This window comes from Dendrobates tinctorius, unplaced genomic scaffold, assembly GCF_039654945.1.
Source record: "Dendrobates tinctorius isolate UK_male_01 unplaced genomic scaffold, ASM3965494v1 ptg000075l, whole genome shotgun sequence".
Classification (NCBI taxonomy): domain Eukaryota; kingdom Metazoa; phylum Chordata; class Amphibia; order Anura; family Dendrobatidae; genus Dendrobates; species Dendrobates tinctorius.
In genome coordinates, this window is record NW_027361743.1 from 55987955 (window position 1) to 56005036 (window position 17082).

Sequence of the window (17082 nt, forward strand, 5' to 3'; positions counted from 1 at the left end):
TGGTCTAATGTCCATTCCTTGTGTTCTTTAGCCCAAACAAGTCTCTTCTGCTTGTTGCCTGTCCTTAGCAGTGGTTTCCTAGCAGCTATTTTCCATGAAGGCCTGCTGCACAAAGTCTCCTCTTAAGGCCGGGGTCACACTGGCGAGGAATACGGCCGAGTGAGAGGCGCTAAAAGCACGCATTACACACGGACCAATGATTCTCTATGGGGTCCCTCGCACCAGGCGTATATTTCTCATCCGTATTCTACACTCCGTGCCAATCGCAGCATGCTGCGATTGTCAGAGTACTACGGCCGTAGTACGCCAATGCAAGTCTATGGGTGCGCAAAAAATACGGATTACACACGGACCACACATGTGACTTGCGAGAAATACGCACCCGGTGTCTTTTAGCAAAGCCGGCAATTCAGTGCTCTATACAGTAAACTCACACTGACAGTTTTAATAAAGAAACAAAAGAATAGATATAGACACATAGAATACACATATATATATATATGCATTCTATGTGTCTATATCTATTCTTTGGTTTGTTATAAAACCTGTCATAGGGCTCCATTATATGTCCATTTTGCAAGCCTGCGAGAAAATCTTGCCATACGTATGCCATACGGATGCTTACATGCGCAAAATACGCGACCACACCTTGATTACGGATGACATACGGGGCACTATTTAGGGGTCATTCATCCATATTACGCATGTAAACTACGGACCGTATTTTGCGCTGGTTAGTGTGACTCCAGCCTAACAATTGTTGTAGAGATGTGTCTGCTGCTAGAACTCTGTGTGGCATTGACCTGGTCTCTAATACGAGCTGCTGTTAACCTGCGATTTCTGAGGCTAGTGACTCGGATGAACTTATCCTCCGCAGCAGAGGTGACTTTTGGTCTTCCTTTCCTGGGGCGGTTCTCATGTGAGCCAGTTTCTTTGTAGCGCTTGATGGTTTTTGCCACTGCACTTGGGGACACTTTCAAAGTTTTCCCAATTTTTCGGACTGACTGACCTTCATTTCTTAAAGTAATGATGGACACTCGTTTTTCTTTACTTAGAATTTGTATTTTGGCAAGAAAAAAGCAGCTAACAGTCTATTCAGTAGGACTATCAGCAGTGTATCCACCAGACTTCTGCACAACACAGCTGATCGTCCCAACCCCATTTATAAGGCAAGAAATCCCACTTACTAAACCTGACAGGGCACACCTGTGAAGTGAAAACCATTTCCGGTGACTACCTCTTGAAGCTCATCAAGAGAATGCCAAGAGTGTGCAAAGCAGTAATCAAAGCAAAAGGTGGCTACTTTGAAGAACCTAGAATATAAGACATACAGTATTTTCACTTTGAAGAATCTAGAATATAAGACATGCAGTATTTTCAGTTGTTTCACACTTTTTTGTTAATTATATAATTCCACATGTGTTAATTCATAGTTTTGATGCCTTCAGAATGAATCTACAATTTTCATAGTCATGAAATAAAGAAAACTCAATCAATGAGGTGTGTCCAAATTTTTGGTCTGTACTGTGTATATATATTGTGGTGTAATGACCACTGTATCCGCTAGGGGGCGCTGTGTGGATGTCCCAAGAGAGAGGATGAATGGCAGAACCATGAATGACCGGTATGTATCTCAAGGTGGGTGGCCTTGAGATGGAGACTGATGCGTGTGTTGAGCAGCAGTGACACTGCTGAGATGCTGTGTCAATGTGTCAGGGAGAAGTCTCCAGGTAACTAGGGAGACGGGCGGACCCAGTTACCTACAAACCTACCCAGGAGGTGTGTTTAGTACACTATAGTAAAAGACTGAGTGTGTGAAGGACCTGTGATGAGGTCATAGCCATGTGACCCGGTGGGCGTGGCTACGGACCATATATGGTGGCCAGGGTAGGTCACAGGTGGTGAATGCTGGGATCCGGTTGGTCCAGTGTGGAAGGTCCCGCTGAGATGGAGCTTCCTGGCTAACAGCCTATGAAGTGGCTGTGGTGAATGGTTGCACATGTCTGAGTTTCCAGGGGAAGGAATGAACGTCTGCAGGAAGCTGAAGCAGCCATGAGGAAACCCGGACATGGGTGAGGTAAGTGAGGCTAAGAGAACCTGTATACTGGACATGGTACAACCTGTGTGAACACAGGGTTTTATAGAGTGAATCTCTGTCATGGACGCTCTGCTGTTTATATGAAGTTTTGTTGCTGCTGCGGGTTTATGATGTTGAATAAACCGCATGGACTATGCTTGTTTTATGGAAAACCCGTGCCGGATCTGGTTTTGTGACTGCCAAGCGAGTATCCCCTACCCAAATGACAGCGCTACCTCACTATATATATATATATATATATATATATATATATATAAAATCACGGGAAATGTGACTTTTTGATCAGAGTTGCCGATCAAAATTACCAATACAAATCTATGGATTGGTAAGAAGATACAGGCAGCACACAAATAGCATCAGTGTACAAACCATGGGCTGACTGTGACCAACATTGCAGATTGTAGGAAAAGCTTTGAAGTTTTTTTTTGTCTTATGTGAAAAATCACTGATGAAAACTCTGATGAGGAAACTTTACCACTGATGACACTTGGACTATTCATTCTGTAATAGTGAAAAATCACAATGACTGAATGAGACATGACTTTCGGTGAACAAAAATCTGTCATGTAATACATACAAACTACAAACACACAGCATGCTGTGAAAAAAGTAAGGGGTAAGACCTACTACCTGGTGTACTGGAAGGGTTTTGGTCCTGAGGAGAGTTCTTGAGAGCCTAGAGAGAACATCTAGGCGCCCCTTCTCCTTAAAAAATTCTACGCAGGCTTGAAGAGGGGGTGTAAAGAGGGGGATACTGTTACACCTGGTCCCCGTCCTGGCGCTGCGTCCAGGTCTGCCGCTGCTCCCCGTTCTGGGCACTCACCTCGTGCCTCGCACGCTGTCCTTAGGCAGCAGCCTGCCTCCTGTGTCTCATTCTGCTGCTCAGCATTCAGGTCGCTCCCCTGCCTCCACCCCCTGGAATCCTGTCGGCAGATCTGCAACTAGAGCTATTAGGGCCCGCCCGCGTGCTCTCCTGCCTTCTTAAAGGGACAGCGTGCATTTTTCTAAAAGTGCAATTATCCAATGGCAGCGCACTGGCTGCTATTTCTGGCCTCTCCTCCAGAGGGAGAGCACCGGAGCAATGAGTATCAATCATTGCTACATTCAGTTCTTATGCTAACCTGTCTGCGCATTGTCTAATGCTATCTGTCTCCACAGAGTACCAGTATCCTGTGCTTCCTGGTTATATCTGCAACCATCTGGGCGAAAGCCATCCCGTTCCGCCAACAGCCATCCGAGTCCAAGGACTGTGTGAAGGTCACTGGAACAGACTCCTTACCAACCACCCGGATCCAGGACCCGTCTCATTATGGACTCTGCTGCAACTATCCCTTTTGGTCCCGCTGGGACAGCTGCCATGTGCTTGGGGTCTAACTGGAGATAGCACCTGTGTCCTCCGGGTATTCCATTCTGGCCCGGTTTGAGGGGCTTTACTATGGGTACCCGGGGCTCACTAGTCACGCCCCCTTCGGAGCCCCCGGACCGTGGTCCCGAAGTTTCACTTTAAAAATAAAAACGAATGTGAACTTCACCATCTCTGCCTCTGCTTCCATTCGTTACACATGCTCCTGTAGTTCGGAAAATTCAGGCTTGTGTTATCATGCATTTGCTCAAATCGCTACAAGAACATGGTTTTAACCACCAAACATAAATGAATAGGATGAACAGACATATTACTTGGTACAGAAAATTGTGCTTTTCACTATACAATAACTTTTAGCTACCAAAACTTTTCGTAGACCTTTCAAGGCTAGGTTATCTCATTGAGTATTTAGTGCTGCATACAAGTAAAAATTGTTTTTTTCCTAAATGGCTGTTTATTATATTATAAATACACTGCTCCAAAAAATAAAGGGAACACTTAAACAACAGAATCTAACTCCAAGTAAATCAAGCTTCTGTGAAATCAAAATGTCCACTTAGGAAGCAACACTGATTGATAATCAACTTCACATGCTGTTGTGCAAATGGAATAGACAACAGATGGAAATTATTGGCATTTATCAAGACACTCTCAATAAAGGAGTGGTTCTGCAGGTGGGGACCACAGACCACATCTCAGTACCAATGCTTTCTGGCTGATGTTTTGGTCACTTTTGAATGTTGGTTGTGCTTTCACACTTGTAGTAGCATGGGACGGACTCTATAACCCACACAAGTGTCTCAGGTAGTGCAGCTCATCCAGGATGGCACATCAATGCGAGCTGTGGCAAGGTTTGCTGTGCCTGTCAGTGTAGTGTCCAGAGGCTGGAAGCGCTATCAGGAGACAGGTCAATACACCTGGAGACGTGGCGGAGGCCGTAGGAAGGCAACAACCCAGCAGCAGGACCGCTACCTCAGCTTTTGTGCGAGGAACAGGAGGAGCACTGCCAGAGCCCTGCAAAATGACCTCCAGCAGGCCACAAATGTGCATGTGTCTGCACAAACGGTTAGAAACAGACTCCATGAGGATGGTCTGAGTGCCGACATCCACAGATGGGGGTTGTGCTCCGAGCTAAACACCGTGCAGGATGATTGGCATTTGCCAGAGAACAGTGTTTGGCAGATTTGACATTGACGCCCTGTGCTCTTCACAATGAGCACTTGTGATAGACATGACAGAGTCTGGAGACACCGCGGAGAATGTTCTGCTGCCTGCAACATCCTCCAGCATGAATGGTTTGGCAGTGGGTCAGTAATGGTGTGAGTAGGCATTTCTTTGAAGGGCACTGCAGACCTCCATGTGCTAGCCAGAGGTACCCTGGCTGCATTAGGTACCAGGATGAGATCCTCAGACCCATTTTGAAACCACATGCAGGTGCACTGGGTTCCTTCTGATGCATGACAATGCTAAACCTCATGTGGCTGGAGTGTGTCAGCAGTTCCTGCATGATGAAGGCATTGATACTGTGGCCTGGCCTGCCCTTTCCCCAGACCTGAATCCAATCGAGCACATCTGGGACATCATGACTTGTTCCATCTACGAACACCCCTGTGCACCACACACTGTCCAGGAGTTGTCTGTTGCTTTTAATCCAGGTCTAGTAGGAGATGCCTCAGGAGAACATCCGCTGCCTCATCAGGACCATGCCAAGGCATTGAAAGGAGGTCGTACAGACATGTGGAGGCCACACACACTACTGAGCATCATTTCCTAGTCTTGAGGCATTTCCACTGACGTTGGATCAGTTGGTAATTTGATTTTCCACTTTGATTTTGAGTATCATTCCAGATCTCCATGGAATATTAATTTTGATTTACATTGATCATTTTTATGTTTTATCATTCTCAATGCATTCTACTATGTAATGAATAAAGATTTATAACTGGAATATTTCATTCATTGACATCTAGGATGTGGTATTTTAGTGTTCCCTTTATTTTTTTGGGCAGTGTATATATTATACTATTAGAATAGAAAAAACCCCATTTGGATTCTTTGTACAGAATAGTCAAGCACAAGGTTGAATAATCTGCACCAAAATCCACATACATCACACAGATTCCTCTATTAACAAAAAGCTGTAGATAAGCTGTGGAAATATTTGTACCACATATGCAATGTCTGAACGCAGACTAAAAGGAACACTTAGGGCTCGTTCACAAGTATTTTGCTTCTTGTGGAAAAAAAACTGCTGCACTTTACAGAACTACAAAGTATATGAGATTTCTAATATTCCACGCTTATTTTTTCCTTGAAGATTTGAACTTTCAGTAGCGTTATTTTCGTGAAATCTGCAGCTTTCAGCGCTTTAACCCAAATGACCGCAGGGACGATGCAAGTAAAAATGCATTAAAAACGTGCATATTTTACATCTTTTTCCTGCTAGCATTAGCAGCAGATTTTTCTGCAGTAAAAAAACAAACATGCGCACATGCCCTTAAAGTATTAGAAAAGGTCTTGAAGTTAAAATATAATTTTAAAGGCAGAAAAGGATTACAAGACTGGAAAAAATATATATATTTAATTTTTATTTACTTCAGTCTTGTTAAGTTGTAAGTCATTGTTAAACACAAGCCTGATGGACTAAGTGGGTGAATCCTATTAAAAAATTCCAAAAATTGTTACAAAAGTGGAAAAAGCAAAATAAACTAATAATCAACAAGTGTAAATAAATTGTTTAAAAGTGCCAAAAATGTGTAGTCCATTCCACTTGTCGATCACACTGAATGTCACCTGCGGCTGCTCAGTTCTGTCCACAACAGTAATGGCTGTTCCCAGGCAACACGTGGACATTGTTTAGTTTACCGTTGCCAGGCACAAGGCCTTTCTTCCGTGCAGCTTGCTGGAAGCTCTTATTCAGAACTTTCTAAAACTGTGGAAGCTGGTCCAGAATGAGTAACCCTGAAGTAATTACCCTCAATGTGGGAGGCACGACGTTTACCACCCTGCCATCAACACTTCTGCGATTTCCAGAGTCAAAATTTGCACATATGCTGGATGGCAGCGATCGGGACTTTAGGATAGTAAATGGCCAATACTTTGTGGACCGGGATGGAACTTTGTTCAGCTATGTTTTAGATTATCTAAGGACAGCACAGCTGATTTTTCCTTCAGACTTTTCAGATTATGAAAGACTTCAGAGGGAAGCGGACTTCTACCAGATTTCATCTTTGGCTGAACAGTTGGGTCAGGAGAGCTTTTATCGGCCCAGAATGGAGATCTTAGAAGTGCGTTTTCTTCTTCAGGAGAATCATTCTTTATTCCGTGTCTTCTGTTCGTGTAACAGCACTATCGAAGCTCTTGCTGATCGTATCGTAATGTATGTGGAGCAGCCGATGGGAGTTCAGGGTTGGAGCTTCCCATATTCCTCACAAAAACCCATGGCTCCAATACCTCTCCAGCGACCATCACATCATGACTTGATGTTTCAGTGTGGGACAGACTACTCAACTGGAGACCAATTCGGAGCCAGGTAAAATTCCACTTTTATTATATATCATAGAAGCTGCAGCTTTACACATCCCATATGAGATAATTACCCGTATTATAATCATATCACCCCATTGTGAGCCCCCCGCGGGCAGGGTCCTCTCTCCTCCTGTACCAGTCATGACTTCTATTGTTTAAGATTACTGATCTCATTTTTATTATGTATACCCCTCCTCACATGTAAAGCGCCATGGAATAAGTGGTGCTATAATAAATATAAAGCAATTCTACAAGAACATCATATTTACCAATAACTTGCCGATATGTACCCTGATGCACAAAGCTTTATATGTGGACTGAAGTGGTGTTTTTAAGCATATCTATTGCTTTCTGGGGGTGTGGAGTCTGATTATACCCAAATAGAGCTCCTCCTTGGAGTTGGTGGAAAGGTGCAGTTCTCCACATCTTATGCTTTATAAATCTAAAACCCCTATGTAGCAAAACAAAACCCCCGCTGATATTGTGAAGTTATCTACTGAAGTAAATAACTGCCACGTAGGAACCCTTTATGACAATGCCAGAGTCATGGCTGTAGTAGTGATGAGCAAACACGCACGTGTCCTAATAGAGTATTTTCGGTGTGCTAAAAAAAAAACCGCTCGGCGTCACTGTCTGCATGTCTCACAGCTGTTAGGCAATCCTGCAGGTGTTGTGGCTGTCAAACAGCCGCAGCGACGCAATCATTTTTTTTCGAGCATGCCGAAAATGCTTGACTTAATTACCCAAGCATGCTCACTCATCACCACAAGCTCCACAGCCTCGAATATTTTACAATACAGAGTCAGCAACCTTTGGCGTGCAAGCTGCAACAGCTGGAACACAGCTCACATCTGCCTGGGACACCGTAACACACGAAGTCATGTGTTTATTGTAGCTACTTTCCCACATTTTTGAATTTTTATTGCATTTTTGATGCTTTAAAGCTGCTTTGTTTCTGATACTTCCTGGTATTTGGCTTTGCCAAAACTCTGACATACTTGGGTGCGGATTACATGCGTTTTTGATGCGTTTCAGCCACGGAAACACTATAAAGGCATGTGCATTTTTTTTTACCTGTTGAATTTCTGTACCTAATGGAAGTCTATGGTGAATTTTTGCATAGAAAAATCAGCGTAAGAGCAAGAGAACTTGACGTGCTGCGAATTTGAAACACGCACCACAGGTAAGTTTACGCAGCGTTGAGGGGATAAACAAAAATTCACAGAGGACATCAGATTTTTATAAATTTCATCCACTCTGTCATAACTGTAAGATGCTATGTTTTTGACGCAGTGTCAAAAACGCACCAAAAGCTTGTCGTGGGTACGTAGCCCTACAGGTATGTGGAAACGTTAAAGTATTTATAGCAGACATCCTCCTCCAAAACAGGTCTCTTGGCAAGAAAAACTGTGTAAAATAAACAATTTTGTGTGCTTTTTAACCCATCTATCTAAATACATGAAAACTGCTGCAAAGAGGGTAAAAATTGACATTCTAATTTAAAACAGATTCACATCTGCAAGGAAAAAAAGCAGAATGATGAAGCTTCAGAAACCTCAGTTTGCTGGTACAGAAAATTTGACAAAACGCAACGTGTGAAGAAGCACTAAAAGAAAACTTTGTTGTCCACAGCTACAAGAGTTCAGATTTCATTTTTTAAAGAGCTCTAGTAAAATGAAAATAGCACTGGTTTGGGGACCAGTGTACAGGTACCTCGTACAGCGGTGGGGGTGCTGCCATGACCACATTTTGTGGTCAATAAAAGGACATCCCTCTTGACTTTATACTTAACCGCCAACATGTTTTCGTTACATTGAGCACTGCTCTCACCCTTACGGAGTCCTCTCTTATTTTTGCGGACAGTACTGCATACTGTGATCGATCTGGCAGAGACTTTACCTCTATACCAGCATCCAACGGTTAATCTACGTAGAGGTAATAACCCTTATCCAGCAGTGGATGCAATCAGTTTGCACACAATTTTCAGGTTGTTGAAACAGGAAGGCCCTCCCTTCATAATGTAAAGCCTAAAAATGAAGGACTTTTCGTTCACTGCTATCCACCCCCACGCGGCGTCCACAATAATGAACACAGACACAGGTCTCGGGGACAACAGTTGCGTTTACTTTCGCAGGAACGGGGAAATATGACACAGTCAATTCTTCACAGCTCACGTGGGTAAACCACAGCAAATACAGTTCAGAGTTAGATTCTAACATGGAATTGAGGCTTCAGAGCTTTAGATGTAGTGCTTTTAAGTTGTTATGGAGGGATTTAGAGTCTTTTGCAGCTTTATGCAGAAGGTTTTACATAGCAAGAGTATTTTACTGACCTGGGAGTCCAGGGGTAATTTCTCAGCTTGTCAGGAATAACAGGGGATCTTGGAGAAAGGGAGTCTCTGCATGTGCTCTGCTCCCAGAGACAGCTTGACCCGGCTGGGGGGTTTCCAGCTCAGACTGGTCTAGACGAGGCGGAAACTAGAATAACCCCTCCTCTTGAAACCTCAATTCTCATGTCAAAACTTTACATTGGATACATTTCACCAGCAGATGCTGGAACACAACAAATGAGAAAATACCCGGAAAAATACATGGATCAAATGAAAGCGATGTCTAATAACAGTAAAAGGGGTGGCTAGAATGTGAGCTGTAGTGTACAGAATTAAACACAGTCCAGGGGTATTTAAAGGGACCGTCGTAACCTGGACCAGGTCACTACAATAAACCCTCAATCTGTAGTTTGTACAACTTTATTTCACACCTGACCCTCTTACTAGGCAGGTATTGCCAGAATCTTCTAGAAGTGGATTAGGGACTCATCTATACAGATGTCTCTTTGGGTAATGTATACTTCTTTAGCAAACTTGTTGTTAAAGTCATCAATGACCAGCAACTTTGAAAAGTTGGGGTCATCTCGTGGAGGCCATCATGCATTATCACTGTAATACAAAAATTAATGACAGGCCTTTGTTTCAGACTTATAGCCATGTTGAAATCTGCAGTTATAAAAAATAATCAGCACTCCAATATTACCAAAGTTCTGGCTTCACTATACCCATATGAAGCACAAGGCCTCAAAACTTAATTTCCACTGCATCTATGAATGTTCAGTTAGCAAATGAAAGTTGTGCTTTGGGCAAGAAATTGATGGGCGTACAAAAATTTGTCTGAACCACCATGAGATTTAGGAAATGTTCAGTGAAAAAGACATTGAAAAAAATCAATTTCTGTGAGGCCGTCAGTGTCAAAGTGGATTCCTGATCGGGCCACAAAAATCAGGAACCTGAAATTCATAAACTTGGGGGGTGAGGTCCACAGGAGGTCACTAACAATAGGTGCAGCTCATTTGCCATCCTGGAGAATCTACGTGGTGGTTTATTAATCAATGGAGGAAGCGGAGGACAAATGGAGTAAAGTGGCATCCCATCTCTCACTATCAGTGTTCAAATTAACGGTGTATGCCCCCTCGGCTGAATACAATCTTTGGAAAGTGTGGGACATATTTTTCACTTTATTCATTTATTAGAATAGAAAAAAAACAAAAAAAAAACAAACAAGAATCTAGAAATAAAAAAGAAAAAATTGGTTAAATAAAAAAAATTACTAAATTGAGAGTAAAAAGAATTAAAGCGCCCACAACTACATTACACTACCCATAATTCTATGTGAATTTTCACTAAAATTCTAAAACTACAAATACTAAACAGATGTCAGTAAAAAATAAAAAACAATTAACAATAACTATTTTTCAGACTATAAGACGCACTGGACTATAAGATGCACTCCTTTGGGGTGGAAAATATAAAAAGCATATATATTTTTTTCTAAGTCTAGGCAGAGATCCCAATCTGGGGCCGAGAGGTCAAACTACCCTCTTGATTACTTATTGCTCGATCGGGATGTAATCGCCCAATCAGCGCTGGAGATGCTGTATCCTAGCACCACCCATATGATCAGAGCTGTTATAGTACTGATCATATCTGGAAATCAATGTTTCAGGCACTTTCATTTGCTCAAACATTGGCTGTTCAGGAATGAACAGCCAATCACAGCGATCATAGTTGTGAGGGTCTAGCAAAACCCCCCAGTGGTGACGTGTACAGGTGGCCCTGCTATCAGCCCTGATAGTGGAGCAATATCTTCATACAAACGTTTGGCAAATAAGTTTTGCTAGTTGATAATAGCGAGAGGGGATTTCGGTGCACTTACGCAAGTTCTAATAGAGAACAAGTGAAATACCAGGTTTTTTGGGTTTCTAGCACTGACTGCCTTACTGGTGAGCAATAAATAAGATTAGCTCCTTACCTGCAGACAAAAATGCATTCAGTCTACTAACCTAGGGTTGAGCATGTTTTTAATTGTGCACCATTGTAAACCAACAGGAACCTCACACTTTTTTTTCTTTTTAATTACTAAAAGTTATGTTTTGTTCCAATAACATGGGAATCCCTTCTTCCTTTGGACAAGTGGGTTTGTAATAGTTTGTTCAGTTATTCCTACTATGCTGCAAGGGATATTTTTTTTACATTCTTTATTGTAGAAAATTGTAATATGCTGCTGTTATTCCTCCTGGAAATGCAGAAATTGACAATTATCAATGGAGCATGTCTTAGCACACAGACCCAGTCAGCACTGATTGAACAGGTTTTGCTCCTACTTTATGCCCACTGCTCCGCCGGGTATTTTTGTCTTTTTTCCTCCACCATACAGTTCCAGAGGTATGAGGCTTTTTATAATGCACAAGTTTTTTTTGGATATGCTAAAAAAGAGCATGGACCGCACCTCCAAAAATCATACGTTGATCTAATGCCGCTAGGCAAAAAAAATATATAACTAAACATGAGTTATTTTAACATTCTGATCGCACTGCATGAAGCCCACTGCCACGGCGAACCTCTGTGGGTCCTAACTTTTGTTGCCATAAAGGAGTGACGTCATGAGCTAACCACCGCCACAGCAACAATGCACCAAGCAGGGCAGTCAGCCTGGTGCCTCACAGAGATTTTTATTAGAAGGAGAGTTTCATGGCTCGCTTGGTGTTGATGCTGTGTGGCAGCCATTGCTGCTGTTGTTCTGTGCTTGTGGGGCCGTTTATTCTGGTGTCACAACCCAGTCTTACAGCATGGGTGCTGTGAGGCACCAGGCCACCCACCCTGCTAGTGTATTGTAGCTGCAGCAGTGGTTCGAGCACGACGCCGCTCCTTTAAGGCAATAAATGTTAGGACCCACTGAGGTTCGCCGTGATGGTGGTGGGCTTCATACAGTCTGATCAGAACGTGTTCAGTAATGTATAGTTTTGCCTACCAGCATTAGATCAATGTATGATTTTTTTTTTTTTTTTTTTAAGATGTGTGGTCCATGCTTTTTTTAAGTGTATTTACAAAGGGGTGTTCACAGAATTATGTAAAACAGCCTAAAGACAACCCCCCAGAGAATCCTGAGAGCCACACCCCCTTGTAAAGACCTTAAAAATTAATCTCTCTGAAACCAAAACCATGAGCAAACACTGGCCCCACTCTTGACCTGGTGACAGCTCCTTTTTAAGATGGCAGATACCATTAGCTTGAAATTTAGGATAAAAACTGCCATTTAGTGGGGACATACTAGTGCCAATGCAAACAGGGTCTTAAACTGCAATCACCATTCTTTTAAAATGTCTGTTGAGTTTTTCTTTATGAATACACTGACATTAACTTAGTCCGGTTTTCTGCAGGTATGTCTCCATAAAACCAGACCAGAGGAAATTACTACATGGGAGCAATGTGCTGGGCCTGCTGCTGGACATCCTGCTCAGAGACGGCTTCAGTCTGGTGAGCACCAGAGCAGTGTCGGCAGAAGACAAAGTGGAGTGCTATACATTTCAGAGGAAGAAGAGGCCAGAAGTCCTAAGCATCACAGAGAACAACCAAAAACAAGAAAAAAATGTAATCGTGCAAATGAAACCGGTCAAATCAAACAAAAAAAAATAATGCAGAAAGTCATAAATTAAGGACTTTGAGCCAAAGACAATCAATTATAGAGGTCCCTAATAGGCCCTATACTGGCCCCTACCTGTCAGCGGAGGTTGGCACCCTCTTGAAACGCAAATGGCGCACCCGCTCTACGGTGGCTGTCCCTACTCACCCTGTTTAATACCATCTCTCAGGATGGGTACAGAATGACCAGTCAAACAAAGAAAACTACCTGGTCAATTTTATATAGTCCAATAAATAATAATTCTATTAGATTTCAATTATCACACACCACCAATATTTTAAGAGGGTACAACCAGTAACCGAAAAAATAATTATTTTATGGGGAGAGCAGGAGGGAAATTTTCCTAACTGGAGTCACTATTTAGTGCAGTCCCTACCTACCTGCAAAGCTTTTTCACCCTGATTTTTATTGTTGCCCCCGCTCCGCGTCAGCTATCCCTTATTGACCCTAATAACTTCCATATAAACAAATTAGTCACACAAACAAGAGACTTGAGGGTACTAAAATATGGGGATTAAATGGACTATTGACCAATAACCTCCTCAATCTCATAGGCAGCTATTTGAGGGCTATAAAATGTATAAAGGCTCTCAAACACTTAGGGAGAAGAGCATATATGACATAGCAATAAATCTCTTGTCAAAACCATGCCCCTTGGCAATAATTAAATAAAATGACTGTATAAATATTCCTGGGGGTATCTAGTATAACATGATATATTTGAAAAACATTCACCCCCAAAGACATATGTAGGTGTTAACCCAATAATTGCTGTGTGCCCTCATATTGCACTGTCCCCCTATCCTGCTTTGTTCTCCAATACGCAAATTGGTTTGGAGTTTTTTTCATCAGCACCAAGTTGCTTGGTTTGTGTTTGTTGTTGTTTAATAATAAAGTATACATGTTTTTATTTTTGTTTATGAGTCGGTATATATAACCAATTTTCTTTGAAATCTACTTTGAGTCAATGATACAGGAAACAAGTTTTCATAGAATGTTAGAGCTGGAAGGGACCTCCAGATGGTCCCACCCCCTGCTCAATGCAGGATCCACTAAATCATCCCAGACAGATGTCTGTCCAGCCTCTGTTTGAAGACTTCTATTGAAGAACTCGCCACCTCTCGTGGCAGCCTGTTCCACTCATTGATCACCCTGTCAAAAAGTTTTTTCTAATATCTAATCTGTGTCTCCTCCCATTCAGTTCCATCCCATTGCTTCTAGGCTTTCCTTGTGGATGGTTTTAAGCAGTTTAAACATTAAAAGGACCTGTCATGATGTACATACAGGCCGATCTGTGGACAGCACCATGTAGCACAGAAGCTGAGCAGAATGAAATACTGACTTTTCCCACAAAATGATGCAACTTGTGTTTTATTAATTGAAATAACTGGTGTGTGCGCGTGTGTACAGAAAGTATTCAGACCCCTTTAAATTTTTTACTGTTTCATTGCAGCCATTTGGTAAATTAAAAAAAAAAGTTCTTTTTTTCTCATTAATCTATACTCTGCACCCCATCTTGACTGACAAACAGAAATGTAGACATTTTTACAAATGAATTTAAAAAAGAAAAACAGAAACATCACATGGTCATACGTATTCAGACCCTTTGCTCAGTATTAAGTAGAAGCAAACTTTTGAGCTGGTACAGCCATGAGTCTCCTTGGGAATGATGCAACAAGTTTTTCACACCTGGATATGGGGATCCTCTGCCATTTTTCCTTGCAGATCCTCTCCAGTTCTGTCAGGTTGTATGGTGTACGTTGGTGGACAGCCATTCTCAGGTCTCTCCAGAGTTGCCAAGTTGGGTTCAGGTCAGGACTCTGGCTGGGCCAGTCAAGAATGGTCACAGAGTTGTTCTGAAGCCACTCCTTTGTTATTTTAGCTGTGTGCTTAGGGTCATTGTCTTGTTAGAAGGTGAACCTTCGGCCAAGTCTGAGGTCCAGAGCACTCTGGAAGAGGTTTTTATTCATGATACCTCTGTACTTGGCCGCATTCATGTTTCCTTCAATTGCAACCAGTAGTTCTGTCCCTGCAGCTGAAAAACACCCTCATAGCATGATGCTGCCACCATGTTTCACTGTTGGGATTGTATTGGGCAGGTGATGAGCAGTGCCTGGTTTTCTCCACACATACCACTTAGAATCACCAAAAAGTTCTCTTCGTCTCATCAGCCCAGATAATCTTATTTCTCATAGTCTGGGAGTCCTTCATGTTTTTTTTTTTTTTTTTTTATTTAAGCAAACACTATGCAGGCTTTCATGTGTCTTGCACTGAGGAGAGGCTTCCGTCGGCCACTCTGCCATAAAGCCCCGACTTGTGGAGGCTGCAGTGATAGTTGACTTTGTGGAACTTTCTCCCATCTCCCCACTGTATCTGTGGAGCTCAGCCACAGTGATCTTGGGGTTCTTCTTTACCTCGCTCACTTTGGCTGGATGGCCAGGTCTAGGAAGACGTCTGGTGGTCCTAAACTTCTTCCATTTAAGCATTATGAAGGCCACTGTGCTCTTAGGAACCTTGAGTGCTGCAGAAATTATTTTGTAACCTTGGCCAGACCTGTGCCTTGCCACAATTCTGTCTCTGAGCTCCTTGGCCAGTTCCTTTGACCTCATGATTCTCATTTGGTCTGACATGTACTTAGACAGGTGTGTGCTTTACAAATCAAGTCCCATCAGTTTAATTAAACACAGCTGGACTCCAGTGGAGTAGAACCATCTCAAGGAGGATCGCAAGGAAATGGACAGCATGTGACAAAGGGAATCTGTCACCCCATTTTAGCCCCATCAGCTGCCGGCACTGCCATCTGGGGCTTATCTACAACATTCTGTAATGCTGTAAATAAGCCCCCGATGCAACCTGAAAGATAAGAAAAGCAAGTTAGATTATACTTACCGGGGGTCGGGTGCAGTGGGTGTCGCAGGCCGGCGCCTCCCATCTACATACGATGCTGTCCTCCTTACTTCTGCTGCGGCTCCAGCACATGTGTACTTTACTCTGCCCTCAACAGGGCAGATAAAGTACACCTGCGCCGGAGCAGAAGTAAGAAGGAGACCAACATTGTATGAAGATAGGAGCCAGACCACGACACCCATCGGACCGGATCCCCGGGTGAGTATAATCTAACTTGTTTTTCTTATCTTTCAGGTTACATCAGGGGCTTATCTACAGCATTACAGAATGCTGTAGATAAGCCCCTGATGGTGGTGCCGGCAGCTGATAGGGCTAAAATGGGGGGGTGACAGACTCCCTTTTAAATATGAGTTTCTGCGCAAAGGGTATGAATACTTATAACCATGTGATATTTCAGTTTTTTTTTTTTTAATTAAATTTGCAACAATTTCTACATTTCTGGTGTTTTTCAGGCAAGATGGGGTGCAGAGTATACATTAGGTAGAAAAAAGTTGAACTTTTTTGAATTTACCAAATGGCTGCAATGAAACAGTGAAAAAATAGAATTAGACTTACCGGTAATTCAGTTTCTAGGAACCTTTCACGACAGCCACCTTGGAGGTTGTCTCCCCGCCCTAATAGGGGACAGGAACACAAAGAGGTTGAATAACCCTCCCCTTCCTGCTACCTCAGTGTTTTTTCTGAACGTACTAGCATGAATAGTTACCGCTAGTAGAGCAGGAATCATCAGGTAAACATTATATAGGGAGGGAAATTAGTGCCGTCATGGAAGGTTCCTAGAAACCGAATTACCGGTAAGCCTAATTCTATTTTCTCTAGTCACCTTCCATGACAGCCACCTTGGAGTCATGCCAACGTTAATTTTTTAGAGAGGGACTACGGCTTGCAAGACGCGTCTGCCGAACATCAGATCCCTATTGAAATCCAGTCTATAGTGTCTGGTAAAGGAGTGCAGAGGACCAGGTGGCCGCTCTGCATATCTGCTCCGAAGACGTATTTCCTCTTGCTGCCCAGGAAGTAGCGACTGAACGAGTGGAGTGGGCTTTTAACGATCCGGGAGGAGAGAGATGTCTTGAAGAATATGCTAGGGAGATAGACTGCTTGATCCAACCCGCTATAGTGTTCTTTGCCACTTTCTTCCCCTTATTTCTTCCTGAATACTGAAGGAACAGGTTCTGATCGATTCTCCAATCCTTGGTTGCCTCGAGGTA

General features: G+C 42.8%; 1 protein-coding gene and 1 long non-coding RNA gene across 2 annotated transcripts in view; both read left to right on the forward strand.

Annotated features, from left to right (window-relative positions):
• Nucleotides 1-3629, forward strand: part of LOC141096641 (uncharacterized) — a 30393-nt gene extending 26764 nt beyond the window's left edge. The window contains exon 3 of the long non-coding RNA XR_012233742.1: nucleotides 3257-3629. This is a non-coding gene — a long non-coding RNA (uncharacterized lncRNA). The remainder of the gene's footprint in view (nucleotides 1-3256) is intronic.
• Nucleotides 3630-6396: 2767 nt separating this feature from the next.
• KCNRG (potassium channel regulator) lies at nucleotides 6397-13874 on the forward strand. Its single transcript, XM_073583326.1, has 2 exons — nucleotides 6397-6993; nucleotides 12702-13874. The coding sequence occupies exons 1-2, from the start codon at nucleotides 6413-6415 to the stop codon at nucleotides 12955-12957; spliced, it is 837 nt and encodes a 278-aa protein (XP_073439427.1). The 5' UTR covers nucleotides 6397-6412; the 3' UTR covers nucleotides 12958-13874.
• Nucleotides 13875-17082: the final 3208 nt, after the last annotated feature.